Below are 18,602 nucleotides of genomic sequence, written 5' to 3'. Positions count from 1 at the left end.
TCAGGCTGCAGAAATTACTCATATTGGATGCTGTGACGTTCCTCACTGTCCCAGTTCCACTCTCAGCATTGCATAGCTTGGGTCACTTGGGAAAACAACTTTCCCTCCAGGAAGTGTTTCAGTTTTACTGGATGTTTGCCTCTCTGTCGAGGAGCAACTTTCACAGAAGGATGACAGTATCTAATGGACATCCAGGAATGTTCTAAAAGGCCTCGAGTTCATGTCCTCGCTCTGTCATCCCTTTTATGGTACTTGATACAAAAGTAGTTCCTGGGCTTCACTTTCCAGAAAATGCCAGCAGTGGGGCTGGTCCAGGCCTGAAGCAGGGTCTGCTCCCTTTGGTTGCACGTTGTCCTGAGATCAGTGCAGTTGTAAGGTCAGATGATCTTTGAAGAACATTTTGTGTGTCCTGGGTGTTGTGGTTGGTGTGGCTTTTGTTTTGTTTTATTGGAAGGTCCTGCCCTGTCTGTCTCTTCCTGCTTGGCTCCATGAAGGGCCTGAACTTGGCAGTTGTGGTGTTGGCATCTACAAGGCTTGTTCAGCAGCTTCTGTGACGGAAGGAGACCTTCTAGGCAGTGGTTGTGGGGCTTGTGCATGTCTCGTGCTTTCCTTTTTAACATAACACTTCCTTTTAAGTTCCCCAGACATGGTGCTTTTAGCTTATCCCATGGACTTCTACCCCTGAACAGTTTCTTGGACATGTTCTGCTGGAAAATGGTAATGAGCCTCTGGGTTGATTTTTATCAGAATATAAATTTGACATATATTTGTTCTGCTGAAAACTATCTTTCCTATGAAATGACAAATAAATGAGCAATTAAGTATGGAGCAGAAACTATAACACTTGAAGTAAAAAAAGAAAAAGTAGAAAATGACATCTGATCCAAAAAGAGCATTAGCGAATTGGATAGCTGCTGCTTTTAAGGGATTAAGAATGTGACTTTGTTCTCTGGATGGACGACCTCAGGAGCCTGCAGCATGATGTGTGAAAAGGAGCAAACTTTGGAGGTTGTCTTTTGAGCTGTGGTCACCATTTTTACTTTTATTTTTCTAACGGAGAAACTGTGGAGCAGAGCAGCTGTTCTCCTCTGCTGGTCTCAAAGCTGGAAGGATGGCAGCACAATATTCAAGTTGTTACTGAATTGCACAATGCCATTGATGCAGCAAGATGGAAAAGACCATGGATTTGCAGTTGGAACTCTAAGAACAACTTTTTAATTCCTTTTTGAAACGCAAAGAGTTGCAACAGTAGGCTTCCCTTAGTGGTTTGGCAGATGGTTATAATAGTTTAGTTTCTGGCACTGCAGACCTATTTCTATACTGTTCTGGGGGCTTTCATATCTCATTTGTGAATTACTGTAATGTTTCAGCAAAGGGTGTGTTTTAGGTTTAAAATATCAGACCAGGCCTATGATGTCAGACCAGTGCTTGGTAATAACTCTTACCCAGTGATACTTTATTAATGACCATTCTCCTGGAGTAATGTGGATTGATCCCAGTTGGTGATGATGAATAGTTCACTTGTAATTGGAACTGCCTGTAGAACAGCTTCTGGCTAGTATGTATCTAATGGCTCAAAGTCTGGATCTAGTTTTTCCAGTTTTCACGAGGATGCAATTAATAAACTGTCCCCTTTAATCCTGTTGCTTAAGCCTGAAATGAAAAAAAAATTCTTAAATTTGGCTGAGTCTTAGACAAGTTTTAAAACTTAGAACAGAGGCTGTGGATTAAGTCTGCAACAGAAGACATTCTTCTCCTTGAAGTGACAACTTCTGAAGTCTTCAACATATGCATGTTGTCTGCGTGAGTCAGCTGACTTGTCTGGTTGAAGAAATGATTGAAACAAGATTTTTGGGTTCATGAATTTGAATAGTAAAGCATCCACCAATTCTCAAACTTCCTTATGACAAGAAAACACTTGCCCGGTTTGAAGCGTGGTGTCAGGGCTGAAGTTTTGGAATGTTGCCTGGGTCGTGACTCCAGGCCCTCTGTGCGTGCCTTTTCCTGGGAGTCAGGTGTTCTTGTACAGAATGGGTTTAGACACGGATATTGTCACTTGGAAAGTCATTGTTTCCATGGATTTAGGAATTAGGAGTGAGCTGAGGATTAGGTGGCAAAATGAAACTTTTGGCAGCGTGGCTTTCTACAGTGATTGGGGATTTTTTTGTTTTATGGTAGAGCTGAAAGCTAAAATAATTCAAAAACATTTGTAGAAGAAACACACTCTGTGCCCCTGGTTGGCCAATTGCCAATGTAAGAAGAAAAAAAGCAATAAAGTAGAATTTATTAAGAGTTTCTGGACTCACGGCATCCATATGTGCTATAAATGCACAGTGGTTCACACTCAAATGAATTGTGCTGTATTAGTGAATGAAGTTTTAAGTTCTGTTCTTGTAAGATTTCACAGGGGAAGCTTTGCTAAGCTCTGGCACAGTGCTTGACTTTGAAGTGCTGTGTTTAGGAATTCCTGTCTTTAAAATGGATTGCCTAAGTAGACTGGAGCATCTCTGAACTTCTGCATGCAGTGCAGGTGATGTGTCAAAGCTTTCTGTGCAGTTTAGCAAACTTGGCCTTGAAACTGGAGTCACACTTAGTTAAGTTCTGTTTATTCTTTGAGTTCACTTCGATCTGGTACAAACTACTGCAAGGACACTCTAATCCTTAGTGTGTTTTCCTTTTGGTTTATTGAAATAGTTTAGGTGTAAAGCCTTTTTGTACATCTAAAATATCCCCTGTCAGGACTGATAAAGGTGAATTTTTCCCATGTAGCACACAAGAAGGATGCTCACTGATGCATGCTTATCTGACCCTTAGAGGTGTTTCTTGTTTAAAAACATGAAGAATCTGAATTCAGAAATATTTATTGCTACATCTGTGATATCTGGCATAGCTGAAAATAAATTCCTACATCTTCTGCAGGTATTAAAAAATATGTTGTTGGCCTGATTATCAAGACCTCATCTGACCCAACGTGTGTAGAAGTAAGTGAAGGGTTCTCAAGCAAGGGTGAGGGAGGGGGGAGTATTATGCAAAACCTGACTCTTCTCTTCTCTTCTCCAGAAAGAGAAGGTGTATATTGGGAAACTGAATATGATTCTTGTTCAGGTAAGCCAGAGTTCATAACATTTTAAACCTTACTGTAAAGTCTCTGACTTTGCTGTGTGTCTCACGTGTGGCTGCCTCACTTTGCAGATCCTGAAACAGGAGTGGCCGAAGCACTGGCCGACGTTTATCAGCGATATTGTGGGAGCCAGCAGGACCAGCGAGAGCCTCTGTCAGAACAACATGGTGATCCTGAAACTGCTGAGTGAAGAAGTGTTTGATTTTTCCAGTGGCCAGATTACTCAAGTAAAAGCTAAGCATTTGAAAGACAGGCAAGTATATCTGTTTAAATCTTAATGATCAGAGTAGACTTTGTGCTTGCTGCTAAATAGTTGCTCTCACTTGGAGCCTTTGTGTGAACACCTACAGCTGTGCAGTTCCATTTCTGAGCCCAAGAGGGTTACTGATTTTTCTTTGAAGCAGTACTCCTAGGGGATCCCTAACTTCATTTTGTACACACAGGGATTTGTACCTTGCTACAAGTAGCATCTGTTGACTGATGGTTCCCACCCTTTTAACACAGCATTCAGCATTGATTGATTGTATTTCCTTAGCCAGAATTTGCAGGCACAGGCTTCAAGCTACTTAAAATATGCATTATTACCATGAAAATGGGGAAAAGCCAGGTGGCTTTTGAATGCCTCCATGGGCATAGGTCTTCAGGACCTGTCCTGTGAGCATAGATATTTTGATTTATGAAATGTGGAAATGCTTAGTTTTTAATTTTTTTTTTTTACAGCATGTGTAATGAATTCTCTCAGATATTTCAACTGTGTCAGTTTGTGATGGTAAGTCGTATTTCTTTAATTATGTTTTCAAAATTCCCCCTTTGTGCCTAACAGTGTCACAATGTCATAAACTCTAAATGGTCATTTACAGGAAAACTCCCAAAACGCTCCCTTAGTCCATGCAACTTTGGAAACTTTGCTACGATTTCTGAACTGGATTCCTCTGGGATATATATTTGAGACCAAGTTAATCAGCACACTAATATACAAGGTACTCTTGCAAAAAAATGACAGCTCTTAAATTTAAATACAAGTTGTGGAGAACTGTACAACACTTCTGTAATACTCTTTATTTTTCTCTTCCCTCAACAGTTCTTAAATGTTCCCATGTTTCGAAATGTCTCTTTGAAGTGCCTCACAGAGATTGCAGGTGTCAGTGTAAGCCAGTATGAAGAACAGTTCGTAACACTTTTTACACTGACCATGATGCAGTTAAAACAGGTAAATGGTTTTTGGAAGTCTTTGTATTTCATATCACAAAATCAATTTCTGTAGAACCTAGTTGAGTTGACAGGTTCATGTTCATTATAGAGCTCTTGATAGGAGAAGTGTTGTTCTTTGGTGGTATTTGTGGCTTGATCAGAAGATGCCAAGTGTGCTTTTCTGAACTTGATTGCAGCTGTATTTCTGCTGTATTGATTTGATTAATTTAGGAGATATTTTGAGCACTTAGGCTGTCTGATGGGGAGCCATGAACTATGTGTCTCAAGACCTAAACTGACCTAACTTCTGCAAGTTATTCTTTAATCTTTGGAACAGATAGAAAAAATTTTCATAAAAAGCCATACATCAAATTTATATAATTTGATGATTCCCCTCTGAGCAGTTCAGACTCAGGTACATGAGTCCTTTCCTCAGTGTGCTTATATCATAAGAGGATGGGTGAAGGGTTTTTTTTAACGGTCTTTTCTTGTCTTGGCAATGTTGGTCCATCTTGGGGATTCTTCATAAAAAACGAGCAACATATTTGTTAATACACAGTAGTTGTTGTGTATAAAAAGGGAAGCTCTTGATGATGTCTGTGTTCTTTTTGTTAGATGCTTCCTTTAAATACCAATATCCGACTTGCGTATTCGAATGGAAAAGATGATGAACAGAACTTCATTCAGAATCTCAGTTTGTTCCTCTGCACGTTCCTCAAGGAGCATGGTCTGCTTATAGAAAAAAGGTTAAATTTGAGGGAAACACTAATGGAGGTAAGTAGCTTGGTTTATCTGGTTTAAGAATGTAGCAGGTGTGTTCTCATGCTCAAAGGATGTGATACTAATGTAATTTCTAGATCATTATACTTGAAGTGGGTAAGAGGAAAAAAACTAATCATAAGTAGAAAAACCCCTTCAAAGTGTTTGTTTCCTAGTATGCTTCAATGGCATTCTGCTTTCGGTGATCCTTCACCAGTATAATGTCTGAAAACTTAACTCTGTCTCACCTTCTTCTTACTTGTTCCTCCGTGGAAGTGTCAAATAGTGCTTCAAAGTAAGTGGATATATTCTTCTTCCATGGGTTTACGTGTTTCTGTTTAACTCTCACATGAAGAAGGTGTGTTGCTGTGACTTCCATCAGTCTCTGTTTTCACTGAGCATCCAGGGCAGGGTTCAAGCACATGCTGTAGGCCAGTTCCTCCTTCCTGATGTAGCTTCTTGCCTAGTTTGCCATTTCCCACCTGAAAAGCTTTAAATAATCCTCAAGGACAAGTCTGTTTCTGTGTAATAAAGACTGTGTGTGCCAGTGGCAGAGCCCTACCAAGTGACTGTGACAGTAAAACCACTGGGACTGTGGCAATTACTGGAGATTCAGATAAGAATGAAGGGTTGGAAAGGCTGAAACACTGAGGGTACTGCTTCATGCTGTAGTGGGGGTAGATCACAAATTAGGGTTTTCAGTTGTGTTGTTCTAATTGTGAATAAGAATTTTGCTGGGACTGAACTATTCTATGGTGACTTTTTCGCTACTGCTGCACTCCAGAGGAAGGAAAGCGGCTCCATATCCCTTGAAGCACCATTTTCTGTGTGCAGAATCAAGCCCTGTGCAGGTTTGGAGGTTGTAGGCTGAGGAACTGCCCTGAGACAGGGAAAAAAACACCACCCCAATTTTTAAACCTAGAGACCAGATTCCATTGGGAGGGGGAAGTGCATCTTGCAGGTTGATTAGCTGTAATCCAGTGTGTCCATCTGAATTCCAGTCTGTGTTCCAGCCAGTGTTCTCAATATATTTCTTCTGGAGGTAGCCCTCTACAAAAAAAAAAGGCATTTTAATAAAATTGCCTGCAAATATTAAATTGTAGCTCATTTAGAAGATGGACTCAGAGGAGTATCACTTTATTTTCAATAGAGCAGCTGTTAACAGTTCCAGATAATTCCTGAATTTGCAAGTAGTAAGCTTTCAAAATGACTGGGAATCAGGGATGCACAGCTCAAGGCTCAAGTTTCTATTACGCTGAGGCTGTATTAGCAGGACCTGTGTGAAACAGACATTTACAAAACTGGATTCTGAAGACTTTCAGTCATGGATAGATTGGTGAAATGTTTAACAAAGTTCTTACTCCTGTCTAAAATGGTTGCAAATTCAACTTCTGTAAGCTCTGGTGTAATAGAACCTAGGCACATCTTTTCTTTAAAAAGCTGTGTCATTCTAACCTGTTAATTCCTGCACTTTGGATGTAGCAGATCTCCTGAAATTGTTCCATGGATTCATTGGATCTCTGTAGACTAGCAGAGGAATCTACATAAGTTATTTTAAGTGAAATTACCAAGAGAAATTGATGTGTAAAGATTAATGTATGGCTGTTCTGAGTCCCTCTTTTGACACTGTAGGTGGAGATGCTGAATCAGGTCTTTACCTTCTAAAATGCTCTAAGTTGTTGTAGTGCCCAAGCTATGAAAATATCCTCAGATTTTATAATTTCATTCTGTTTGTTCACTAATGGGCAATTGCTTTGATACCTTTCACCAGGGACTGCATAATGAGCTTAGGCAAAAGAGGTTTGTCTGTGTAGTTTTAATGTCTCTGGTTGGTATCTGAGCTTGTCAGAATTGCATCAGTGGCTTTCCCTGCTCAGCCTGCTCTGGCTGTTCTGTCAGGAAAGAAGTTGAAAATGTTCTGGTAGATGACTTCTGTGGAAAGCAAAGGAGCAGTATTCCAGGGTCAAAGGATCCAGAACAAAGCAGCAGCAATAGTCTTGAGAACAGCAATCACTGACACCAGCTGATGAGGGTTTTTTGAGGTTCTGAAAATGCCTTGCAGAAGCTCCAGAGGCTGTGGGTTTGATAATTTACAAACAGGCTGGTTTGGTGATGGCATTTTTGAAGATGTCTTTAGGCTATTTCAGTTTTAAGAATTCATACGGACTTTGAAAATAACAATAATTGACAGGAGTCCTTGGTTTTTAGTTGCTCTGCCAGTCACAACTCTGACTTGTAAGTAATGTCATTGCAATGTTAATGCCTCTTTTTCCAAACTCTGAGATTAATTTGGCATTTTGTCAGGACTTGGATAACTGAACTTGAAGCAATGTGGTTTGACCTGCAGATACACTCAGTAATTGGATGTTTAAACTACTCTTTTCCAGGCTCTTCATTACATGCTGTTGGTATCAGAAGTTGAAGAAACTGAAATTTTCAAGATTTGTCTGGAGTATTGGAACCATTTAGCTGCTGAGCTCTACAGGGAAAGTCCATTCTCAACATCTGCTTCTCCACTGCTTTCGGGGAGTCAACACTTCGATGTTCCTCCCAGGAGACAGCTTTATTTGCCTGTTTTGTCCAAGGTAAGCCATGTTCAAGTGAAGGCACTGTAAAGATTCAGATTCTGTTTGTGAATTAGAGATTTTGCTTCATGTAAGGAGTGACATAAGAACTTATCTTAGTTGATGGTTGATTCAACTCTAGTTACGTAATCAATGTGAAAATACTTTAAGATGATACTAGTATATAAGAAGAGTATTAATGTGCTGTTTCAGCTTTTTTAAGGTACTTAATTTAAAAATAAATCTGTATTGAACAGTTTCTGTAAACAGAAAGGCTGGAGTGTTAGAGTTGGAGGAAAACCTCTGTGTTTGGGAACAGAGGTCTTTAAAAGACCCCGAATATGACATATGCATTTTGAAACTCTGGAAAGTATAAACACTACATAGATTGGGTTTTTTTAAAGTACTCAGCTTGATCATTGGAGGGAGAGAAGTCAGCAGGCTCTCTCCTTAATGGCTTGTTAGTTGGCATTTCTGTATAGCTGGATATAACCTTCCTGTGGTTGAGGCTGCCTGAGCAGAGTGCTCTGGAGACACTTGTGGAGCTGGGAGAGTGTTGGTGTTGCAGTTTGATGGAGTTTTAACTTCCCCCAGGTTCGACTGCTCATGGTCAGCCGCATGGCCAAGCCTGAAGAAGTCCTGGTTGTGGAAAATGATCAAGGGGAGGTAGTTCGGGAATTCATGAAGGATACGGATTCCATAAACTTGTATAAAAATATGAGAGAAACGTTGGGTAAGTGAACTGGCTGCAGCTTGTGTGCTGTGGGTCTGTGCAGCTGCATCAGTGTGTTGTCTTAGGATCTGAACTGTTGTGTAGGTAAAAGGGTTATCAGCAAGGCGTACTACACAGACTGGAAAGGGAGAAGGCAGTGGCTGCTCTGAAGTTTCCTGTTTGAGGCATGTAGTGTATTATAACCTGGTGTAATACACTACTTAATTTTTGTCCTTAGGTATTGCAGTGATAACGAGTTTTTTGAGGCAGGAAAAAACAGTGAGAGTCCTAATTGTAACTTGAGGGAGCAAAGGAAGTAGAGTTGTCAGATTTTTTTTAGGACATTAGACCTTCAATAATCAATTTATTTTATCAAATGCAGATGGGAACACTGAGTGTTTAGCAACAGGTTTATGCACTAGGAATGTGTGTATTGGAAAGCTTGTGAGATGCAAAGTGTATGTGGGTATTTTTATTCTCACCTTTCTACTTGTGATGTAGGTATAGCCAGTGTTAAATTAATTGTTCTAATGCATTTGCACAACATTTTTGTTTTATGAAACAATTACTGCATGTCCTGAGCCTAAGTTCTGTTGCCAGATACAGGATTATTTATATGAAAATGCAGGTCAGGTTTTTCTTGCTTATGTTGTATTACCTATAAGATTCACTTGGCAAAAAAGGGGGAGAATGTGGTGGAAGCTGTATTCTGTGGTACAGTAAAAATCTATTTCTGAACCTGGCCTTAAATTGCTCCTGACTTGCTGGGATTTAAGAGTTTTGTATTGGAGATGCTAATCCTATTAGGGGCTGATGCAAGTGACTGAGTTGTGATACCTGAATCTTCCACCTAGACCTGTTCAGGAGCACCAGCTCCACTTTAATCATGGGTTATTGCAACCAGCAAATGTGGTGACACTAAACTACAGAGCTGAAGAAAATGCATGGGCTTACACACTGTATAATGTCCCCAAAGGCAGCCAATCCCATATTCCCTATAGACCATCAGTACAGATGCCTTTTGATAATAATTTGCCTTGGCATTACGTGGGACATGCATTGATTTAGACTTTCCACATCACCTGCATGTGATGTTTTGCTGAGATCCCTTAGAACATAAATTCTCAATAAAATTTATTGTCCATCTTTAAAATAATTGTAACAAATTTCTGCCTCAGTTATTACTTCATGCTGTCATGACTTCAGGCAGGAAACATTACACTTATACCTGACAGCTTCAGTGGGTTTTTATGTAACTGCTTATGGAGTTGAGATCCAGGCTGCTGCTTTAAAATGTTCCATGTTGATATCTTTCAGTTTATCTCACGCATCTGGATTATGCAGACACAGAACGAATTATGACTGAAAAGCTTCACAATCAAGTGAATGGCACTGAGTGGTCGTGGAAAAATCTGAACACCCTGTGCTGGGCTATCGGCTCCATCAGCGGTGCCATGCACGAAGAAGATGAAAAGAGATTCCTGGTTACAGTCATTAAGGTATGGTGGGGCAGAACTAACAGCTTGGTCACACTTCAGTTTATGCTGAAGAAACCAAGTTTGCAGAAATACTGCTCTGCGATCTTAGAAAGATGCCTTGGTGGGTGCAGGGGGATAAGAATTAATTAATGGGAAATCTTACATCCTGCATTTAGGGGTGATGAATAAGTTAGCTATGAATAACACATTGATCCAAGTAGCCTTTTCATCAAATAAAATTTAGTTTATGATGAAATGTGTTCTTTGGGGATGCAGAAGAGATGGAAAGGGATTCCTTATGAAATACAGCAGAGTGGCAAAGTAACCTTTGATTGTAACTAGCCCAGCACCTTGCTCTTTTGCTGTGTCTGTATATTCATTGATTAAACTCAGTTTGATTAATAGGTGGATAATATTTTTACAAGAGTAATGGGCTTCAACAAGTTATACAAAGGTTCTTACAGAATATGTAGTTGTAAGTCATACAGCAGATGTAGTTTAATTTCTTCTATATGATGTGGAGTCTGAGTTTTTATCTATCGGCTACTCAGGCAGTATTGGGTACTATAAGGCTTGTTGAACTCCCCCTGCAGGAATCCTTAGTTATAATTTAAAATGGAGATTCCTTAGTTTAAAACAGTGGTCAGGGTTTGGATGAAGCTTAAATGATTGTATTGCCCCAATCTTAACCCACTTGTGTGGGTTTTTATTTCTTTATTTGGATTTTGAGCTTGATTGTGGCAACCATCTTTAATACAGCTGCTTATAGGATATTATGCTTGCAATGCTTTTAATGGAACTGGACAAACTTGAAGAGGAAACTAAGAATCTGTTGTGTTGTAGGATCTCCTGGGACTCTGTGAACAAAAGCGAGGAAAGGACAACAAAGCCATTATCGCATCAAATATAATGTATATAGTAGGTCAATACCCACGGTTTTTGAGAGCTCACTGGAAATTTTTGAAGACAGTAGTCAACAAGCTGTTCGAATTTATGCATGGTAATTATCTGCTTTTTTTAATTTGCTGTTTTAATTATTAAAAAAAAGATGCCTATACGTGGAGGGGGAAAAATACAATGCAGTAACTGCCTTGATTTCGTTTAGAAACCCACGATGGCGTCCAGGACATGGCTTGTGATACCTTCATAAAAATAGCACAAAAATGCCGCCGACACTTTGTCCAGGTTCAGGTGGGAGAGGTCATGCCATTTATTGATGAAATCCTGAACAATATTAACACAATCATCTGTGACCTTCAGCCACAACAGGTAGGTTTGATTTGGGGTTGTGGATAATCCCTGAAGATTAATGCAGAGTTCCTTCCTGGGGAAATGTTTTGCAGGGGTTGAATTGTATTCTTCAGTTGTAGTTAGGGACAGTGTCAGGGTATAAATACCATGATCAAGTTGCATTGCTGAGATCACAGCTGGAGTGTTTGGAAGGAGAATTAAAGTACATTTAGTTGAAATTTTGATTTCTGGAATGCCTTCAAGAAAGAAGACACCGAGTGTAACTTGGTGATTCTGCTTTGGGAAAGAGCAATATCCTACTCTAACAGTATATACCTGCAGCTCTTGTATTTGTGAAGGAGGGGGTGAGGAACAGTTCAAAAAGGGAAGATCCAAATTCCAGTCCTTTCTATACAAGGAGGGGGAAATCTGTCTGGGAAGGGCATGGCTCATGACATGAGAGTAGTCTGCACCTGCACTAATGTACTGAAAGTTCAGGTAGAGTGGATCTGGTATGTGGAAAAAGATACTTCCAGGATTGATGGGAGCCAGTGCATAGCTCTGGTAAAACAGAATTTTTCCTTGGTCCTTTTTAATCTCTGTGTTCGTGGTGTTGCTGTTCCCATCAGGTGCACACATTTTATGAAGCAGTTGGATACATGATTGGGGCACAGACAGACCAGACTGTGCAGGAGCATCTGATAGAAAAGTACATGTTGTTGCCTAACCAGGTGTGGGACAGCATCATTCAGCAGGCAACAAAGGTGAGCTCATACATTTTGATGTGTTTGGTGCTCAGGTCTAAAACCCTGCTAAATGTCTGCCCTCCCCTGGTTGGATTTTTCACAGTAAGTGCACGGAGCTGGGCTGGACTTCATTACATAATGGCTAAGACAGAGAGTGACATGACAGTAAAAGTGTTGTTTTGAGAGAGGAGGCTTACATGACAAAACAAATATTTGTTTAAATCTGCTTTAAAGTACAGTCTGTTACTGTACAGAATTTATTTCAGTAGATTTTTCTAATGCCTCCCTTTCACTTGGCTTTTGGGTAACAGAAAAGTTAAAATGCTAAAAATACTGTTCACTGTTCTTCCTTTCTTCTCCCACCATTCTCTTAAAGTACATCTTTTCCTACTTTTATCTTCTATTTCTTTCAGTCTTTTGAAAATACTTTTGTCTTTCTCGACAAGTCTTGCACTTCACAAGAGACAATCCATTTGCAGTTAATCTAATTAAAGGACTTGAAACTTAAGCAAGCTTGAGTTACTTTTCCTACCCTGGCTTCTCTCAAGAACATGATGCATTTCCTTTGGACCCCTTCTATCTGTTTTTAACTTCTTCATCTCCTTAGTTTTTTGTCTTTCTCTAACGAGAGTAATGCTTGTACCACTGCAGCAAAAACACTTCAGCAGAAAAGTAGAGTGAAATGAAGTTTTATCCTGCCTCTGTTGGAGGTAGTGGTAAATGCCATGAAATAAACCACAGGATCTCCATAAAAAGTCCATAAATTTGAGCGATCTGTTCTTTAAGGCAGTGTATAAAATAAATAGTTTAAACGTAGCCTTTTATAGTGTAAGCCAAAGGGTGGTTGTATTCACTAACCACAATGAACTCTAATTTTTTTCACAGAATGTTGATATTCTAAAGGATCCTGAAACAGTTAAGCAGCTTGGTAGCATTCTGAAAACCAATGTAAGAGCGTGTAAAGCAGTTGGCCACCCCTTTGTGATTCAGCTTGGAAGAATTTATTTAGATATGCTGAATGTGTACAAGTGCCTAAGTGAAAATATTTCTGCAGCTATTCAGGCTAATGGTAAGAAATTCCATGTTCTTCCTGAAAATGGGGGTTGGCAGTGTCTGCCATTAGGTTTCAGAGTACATCCCAGTTAGATTAATTTTACTGTTTGGGAAGGTGGAGAAGGACTGAAGGTACTCACTTAAATCTTTTTTTGTTCACAGATGTTGTATTCAAATAAAAAACTCCCAGCTTTAGAGGGAGGAGGAAATATCTATGAATGAGCAAGTTTAGGAGAATGCAGAACCCTAGAGATGCTTACTTAGAATTAATAGGCATCTTGCTGAGATGCAGTTGTAGCCTGTGCTCTTGTAGCTAACCCTGGTTTTGAGTATTAAAGGACTGTCTGTAAATAGGATCTCATTCATTCCTTCAGAAGATGTCAGCAGGGTTTTGAGATGAGACTGTGCTGCTACAAGGCTGTATTGCAGAAATGTAATGAGTGAAGATCCCTGAAAGTCATGGTAAACCAGGCTTGCAGTCACAGAAGGAATTCTCAATTACCTCCCCTATTTTTACCAGCTAACTTAGGGCCTGTGGCATCTCAGTGGAATGTGCTTCTGTAGTAGTTCATTTCGAGATGAAATGAGTCAGTTGCTGAATTCTGTGCTGTGCCCAGTTTTCTGGCCAGTGCACAAGATGTACCTGGAAACTGGAACGTTAAATGCAGCTTGGTACCTGTGCAGCTGGTTTACGTTGAAGTAGCTTCTCAGAATTCAGACTAAAACTGGCTGAGAAATCAATAACTTTTCACTCAGCTGATCTAATGGCCAGAATTTATCGTTGCCAGACACAGTGAAGTTGAGGAAGTGGTTGCTGGGGCTGTGGGCTTTGTGAACTCCTCGAGCAGCAACTGCTGTGATTACAAAGAACGTTTTTACAACTGGCAAAGATTAAAGGCAAAGGAGGTCTTTAATAGTCTTTGCAATTCAGATATAAAAATCAAGCATTCTCTGTTTTGTTAATATCGAGTTAATTTGGCGGGGGGGGGGGAGGTGGAGTTGTTTGGTTTTTTTGAGACCTCACACAATTAACTGAAGCTTTAAAATTTTCCAGGTGAAATGGTAACAAAGCAGCCCTTGATTAGAAGTATGAGGACTGTAAAAAGGGAAACCTTAAAATTAATTTCTGGTTGGGTGAGCAGGTCCAATGATCCACAGATGGTAAGTTGGATGTATTTTATACAAATAACTTCTAAGGCAGAATTGGGAAGAACTCTGGTTTGCGTTCAGTTGTTGGTCACAGGAATTTGCTTCAGGTGGTGTGTAAAATATAATGGAGGAAGTGGAATTATAAGATGTAAGCCTGAACAGTGTTTGAGATACTTCAGTTAATTTTAGCTGAGAGTAATCTTAAAGGGAGTCAAGGAGATTTAAGATGGAGAGAGAGGATGGGAACCTATTTCAGCTTCCTTAGGAAAAGTATCACCTGTAACTAAAGGTGGAACTTGGCTACAAACTGTGCTGGAGACTTGGCTCAGTAGCTGCACTGCTATAACCTGGCTTACTCTTCCAACCAGGTAGCTGAAAACTTTGTTCCTCCGTTGTTGGATGCAGTTCTCATTGACTACCAGCGGAACGTGCCGGCCGCTCGGGAGCCCGAGGTGCTCAGTACCATGGCTATCATTGTCAACAAGCTGGGGGGACACATCACTGCTGAAATACCTCAGATCTTCGATGCTGTTTTTGAGTGCACATTAAACATGATCAACAAGGTATTTATATTTAAAACCTGGGATAAGACATCTCCCTCTGAACATCACTACAACACATGGGATCTTGTGATTCATCTGGTTTTTTGCCAGTCAGAGCACATTTGTGGCTCTTGATGAAATTTCAACTCAAATGAGTGTACTTGTTTTATAATTGAGCTGTCTAGGTGGATGTCTTAAACTGCCTTAAACTTCTCTGGTTAGTTCCTGGTTTCAGCCATCAGTAATTTTGCTGGGGCCTCAGAGTGTTGCACTTCTGGAAGCAGAAGTCACATGTCAGTGTAGGACATGTAACTGCTAAAATTGATAAATATTTAAAGTGTAAGAACACTACTAATGATAAGTCATGTTGAGTATTTCCTCGCTAAGTGTGCAGTATTTACTGACTTGCTCTGTTTAGTGGAAGATGTTAAGATGGAACTTAAGGAGACTTGGCTTTTTTCCCTCTTTCCCTTCAAGGACTTTGAAGAATATCCTGAACATAGAACAAACTTCTTCTTGCTACTCCAAGCTGTAAATTCTCACTGCTTCCCAGCCTTCCTGGCCATTCCACCTGCACAGTTCAAACTTGTCCTGGATTCTATTATTTGGGCTTTCAAACACACGATGAGAAATGTTGCAGACACAGGTAAATGGAAGTGTTTAATACAGATCAGAGATTTTCTGGTAGAATGGTGTTCTTTTTCTTCCTTTTCTTTAATCAAACTTAGCATATTGTTGACGTGATTCTGTACTGCATTTGCACAAGGATAGAGTTCCTCTGTCTCAGCTTCAAGGTGTCAGCCAGGTATCCATGGATGGGCTGAGATGTTTGGTTGTTGTTTCATTCCGGTAGCTGGATGAGAGCACTATTACAGCTTCTGCTTGCTTTCTTTGCCATGTGAGCATTGGCACGCTTCTGAAATGGCGGAATGGGTGCACCAGCTCAAAATGGTGTCACGAAAAAACTGAGAAGCCACTGATTGTTTTAGCCATTTGGGATGGGGAGAAAAGATGTTGTTCAGTTGTATTACACCAAGTAAAGTAACTAAAGTTTCCGTTTAAATCTAAACATTAAAACACCTTTCCTCGTTTAATTAGCCAACACTTACCTGGATAGAGGGTTTTGCTCATCAAGTGGTGTGATTGGCTCTTTAGGCTAATGCTATGCTAATAGTCTGATAATGAAGCCAGAGGGGCGTGCTGTGTCTGGGAGGCAGTGCTCTCTAGTGCCAGCCTGGGGCACTGCCTCACAAAGCCATCATGTGCCATGCTGGGCATCCTGTTGACCGTCAGGATTTCTTGGGATATTCATGTTGTTTTGGAAAAGGTCAAAATCTCCCAGCTCTTTGAATATTGTTCTCTTGGTCACTTTCTTCGTGCCTGTTTTTGCAGGACTTCAGATCCTTTATACCCTGCTACAGAACGTTGCACAGGAGGAGACTGCTGCCCAGAGTTTCTATCAGACGTATTTCTGCGATATCCTCCAGCACATCTTCTCCGTGGTCACAGACACCTCGCACACTGCAGGTGAGAATGTGCCTGCGTGTGAAGCAGGTGATGGAAACCATCCCTTTGAACACCAAAATAATGTAACACGTCCTGTTCTGAATAACAACTGCGTGTGTCTGACTTTGATCTTTGCAGGTTTGACAATGCATGCGTCAATCCTTGCGTACATGTTCAACTTGGTAGAAGAGGGAAAAATAAGTACTCCTTTAAATCCTGGAAATCCAGTGAACAACCAAATGTTTATTCAGGAGTACGTGGCTAATCTCCTCAAATCTGCATTTCCTCACCTGCAAGAGTAAGTCTGGCATGATTTAGTAATGCTTCTCAGTGGGTTCTTACCTCTCAGAATTCTAACTGATGTGTTTGCTGTTAGTGCCCAGGTTAAGCTGTTCGTAACAGGACTCTTCAGTTTAAACCAGGATATTCCTGCCTTCAAGGAACACCTAAGGGATTTCCTGGTCCAAATCAAGGTATGTTGGGTGTGCTTTTCTCAAGAAATTAAAAACCGTTTTCAGCAAGGTATTGTTGGAAAGCTTTTTGACAGTGTGGAGTCAGTGTTTGTTTGAGAAATACAAGTTATTTTGCATCTTTTTAAAATGCAGTGAGAACTCTGTCCAGTGGCTTGTATGACTTGAGTGGTGTTCATGGAACCTGCTTCACTGGGATTTAATTTCATAAATTGGACCTGAACGTCATTGCTTGTGTTTTACATTTTGCACACAATCCTTATGTCTTAGGACAACTGCAAAATGAAATCTAATGGGAAATAAGTTGGTTTTTAACCAGCTTTTTTTCACTCTGCTTGGAATTGGGACCAGTTTTGAAATTCGTTCCACCAATGCTATGCCTTTATTTTCCTAAGGATGCTGGAAGTCTAAGATTTGTAGGGAATAGTTTGTTAATTAGTTCTGAGACTGCAATTGTCAGGTATTTTAGAATTGTAATGATTCTGCTTTAATGGTGATACACTCCAGATGCTGGGTTACTGTGGCATCCCGTTCTGTAACACACGGTGAACATCTTTCAGTATTGCTTTCTTTTAATTGTGACTGTAGGAACAGAAAACCATGCAAGTAGCCTGTCAGGGAACAGGAAGGGAAGATGTTTACTGTGTAATTTTGGAAGCTATGACTCTGCCTAAAGCATTTGACAATAAACTAATGTTTTTATGTGAATTATCCCAGGAATTTGCAGGTGAAGACACATCAGACTTGTTCTTGGAGGAGAGAGAAACAGCCCTTCGGCAGGCTCAAGAGGAGAAGCATAAACTTCAGATGTCTGTACCTGGCATCCTTAATCCACATGAAATTCCTGAGGAGATGTGCGATTAAAAACAAAAATAAAACAAGTTTTGCAGTTTTCTTTCTGTACAGCTACTTTGTTGTGATAGAAGAAAACAGCACTTGGATATTTGTTGACCAAAATGATGCCAATTTGTAAATTAAAATGTCACCTAGTGGCCCTTTTTCTTATGTGTTTTTTGTATAAGAAATTTTCTGTGAAATATCCTTCCATTGTTTAAGCTTTTGTTTGGTCATCTTTATTTAGATTTGCATGAAGTTGAAAATTAAGGCATTTTCAAAGTAATTACTTCATGCCCATTTTGTGGCTAAGGGGAAAATAGGCAAAACGTAACTTGTAAAAGACTATATTGCAAAATAATACAATTTCCTGTAAGAGTATCAATTTTTAATTCGGAGTAATTTTCTTTCTAGTCTGTCCTGCAGTCTAGGAGAAAAGGTAAAGAGTAAAGCAGATTGAATTAATTGTTAAGCAGAGGATTCTAGTGCTGCGTTTGTTCTGATCAGTTAGCAGCTTTCTGGACTGAGTGGTAAGGCTATAGGCTACGTGTATTTGCAAGTTGTATGGCAAGTTTGCAGCAAGATCATGTGCATATCATCCCATTGTAAAGCAACTTCTAAAGAGTATGGGAACACAGTACAGTTAGTTATTTTTACACAGTTCTTTTGTTTTTGTGTGTGTGCTGTCGCTTTGTCGACAACAGCTTTTTGTTTTCCTCAATGAGGAGTGTTGCTCATTTGTGAGCCTTCATTAACTCGAAGTGAAATGGTTAAAATATTTATCCTGTTAGAATAGGCTGCATCTTTTTAACAACTCATAAAATAAAAAAAAAAAACTGGCTTTTGAGATGACTTATACTAATTTACATTGTTTACCATGCTGTAGTGCTTAAAGAACACTACTTAAGAGCAAAATAAACTTGGTTTACATTTATTTTTCTTTCTTTGGCTTATTCTTTTATTGGATGAAAATGCTGTGATCATATTTAAGATTTGTATTTGAAGGCGTAGGAAAAGTTCCTTGAGGTCTAGATAACTTGCTTCTGGCTTGCCTCATCTCAAGGACTTTGGCTGTGCTTGAAGTTACCATGAACTAAGTTGGGTTCCATTTGGAAGTACAGTAGCTGTTCTGACTTACCTCCATGGATAACTATTCCATACCACGTTACTATAAAATGCCAGGAATAAGGTACTCTTGCTCTTTCTCTCTCTGGACTCTTTGCAATTTATTTCAAAGAGGTATTGCA

At 39.8% G+C, this 18,602-nt stretch overlaps 1 protein-coding gene across 3 annotated transcripts in view; it reads left to right on the top strand.

Annotated features, from left to right (window-relative positions):
- Positions 1–18,289, top strand: part of XPO1 (exportin 1) — a 34,939-nt gene extending 16,650 nt beyond the window's left edge. For all 3 annotated transcript variants that reach the window (XM_082303092.1, XM_082303091.1, XM_082303093.1), the window contains 21 exons: positions 2,920–2,981; positions 3,061–3,105; positions 3,193–3,374; positions 3,842–3,890; positions 3,982–4,101; positions 4,203–4,331; positions 4,928–5,086; positions 7,459–7,656; positions 8,230–8,368; positions 9,665–9,846; positions 10,669–10,825; positions 10,931–11,094; positions 11,685–11,819; positions 12,687–12,870; positions 13,909–14,015; positions 14,372–14,566; positions 15,023–15,191; positions 15,938–16,072; positions 16,190–16,349; positions 16,428–16,524; positions 17,239–18,289. In XM_082303092.1, coding sequence (XP_082159218.1) covers positions 2,920–2,981; positions 3,061–3,105; positions 3,193–3,374; positions 3,842–3,890; positions 3,982–4,101; positions 4,203–4,331; positions 4,928–5,086; positions 7,459–7,656; positions 8,230–8,368; positions 9,665–9,846; positions 10,669–10,825; positions 10,931–11,094; positions 11,685–11,819; positions 12,687–12,870; positions 13,909–14,015; positions 14,372–14,566; positions 15,023–15,191; positions 15,938–16,072; positions 16,190–16,349; positions 16,428–16,524; positions 17,239–17,385 — 2,915 coding nt within the window. In that variant the 3' untranslated portion in view covers positions 17,386–18,289. The remainder of the gene's footprint in view (positions 1–2,919; positions 2,982–3,060; positions 3,106–3,192; positions 3,375–3,841; positions 3,891–3,981; positions 4,102–4,202; positions 4,332–4,927; positions 5,087–7,458; positions 7,657–8,229; positions 8,369–9,664; positions 9,847–10,668; positions 10,826–10,930; positions 11,095–11,684; positions 11,820–12,686; positions 12,871–13,908; positions 14,016–14,371; positions 14,567–15,022; positions 15,192–15,937; positions 16,073–16,189; positions 16,350–16,427; positions 16,525–17,238) is intronic.
- The last annotated feature ends 313 nt before the right edge of the window (positions 18,290–18,602 follow it).

The sequence above is a fragment of the Coloeus monedula genome (genome assembly GCF_965178545.1).
Source record: "Coloeus monedula genome assembly, chromosome: 2".
Taxonomy (NCBI): Eukaryota; Metazoa; Chordata; class Aves; order Passeriformes; family Corvidae; genus Coloeus; species Coloeus monedula.
The sequence above is the reverse complement of the archived record's forward strand: the minus strand, read 5'-3'. Positions and strand labels throughout refer to the sequence as shown.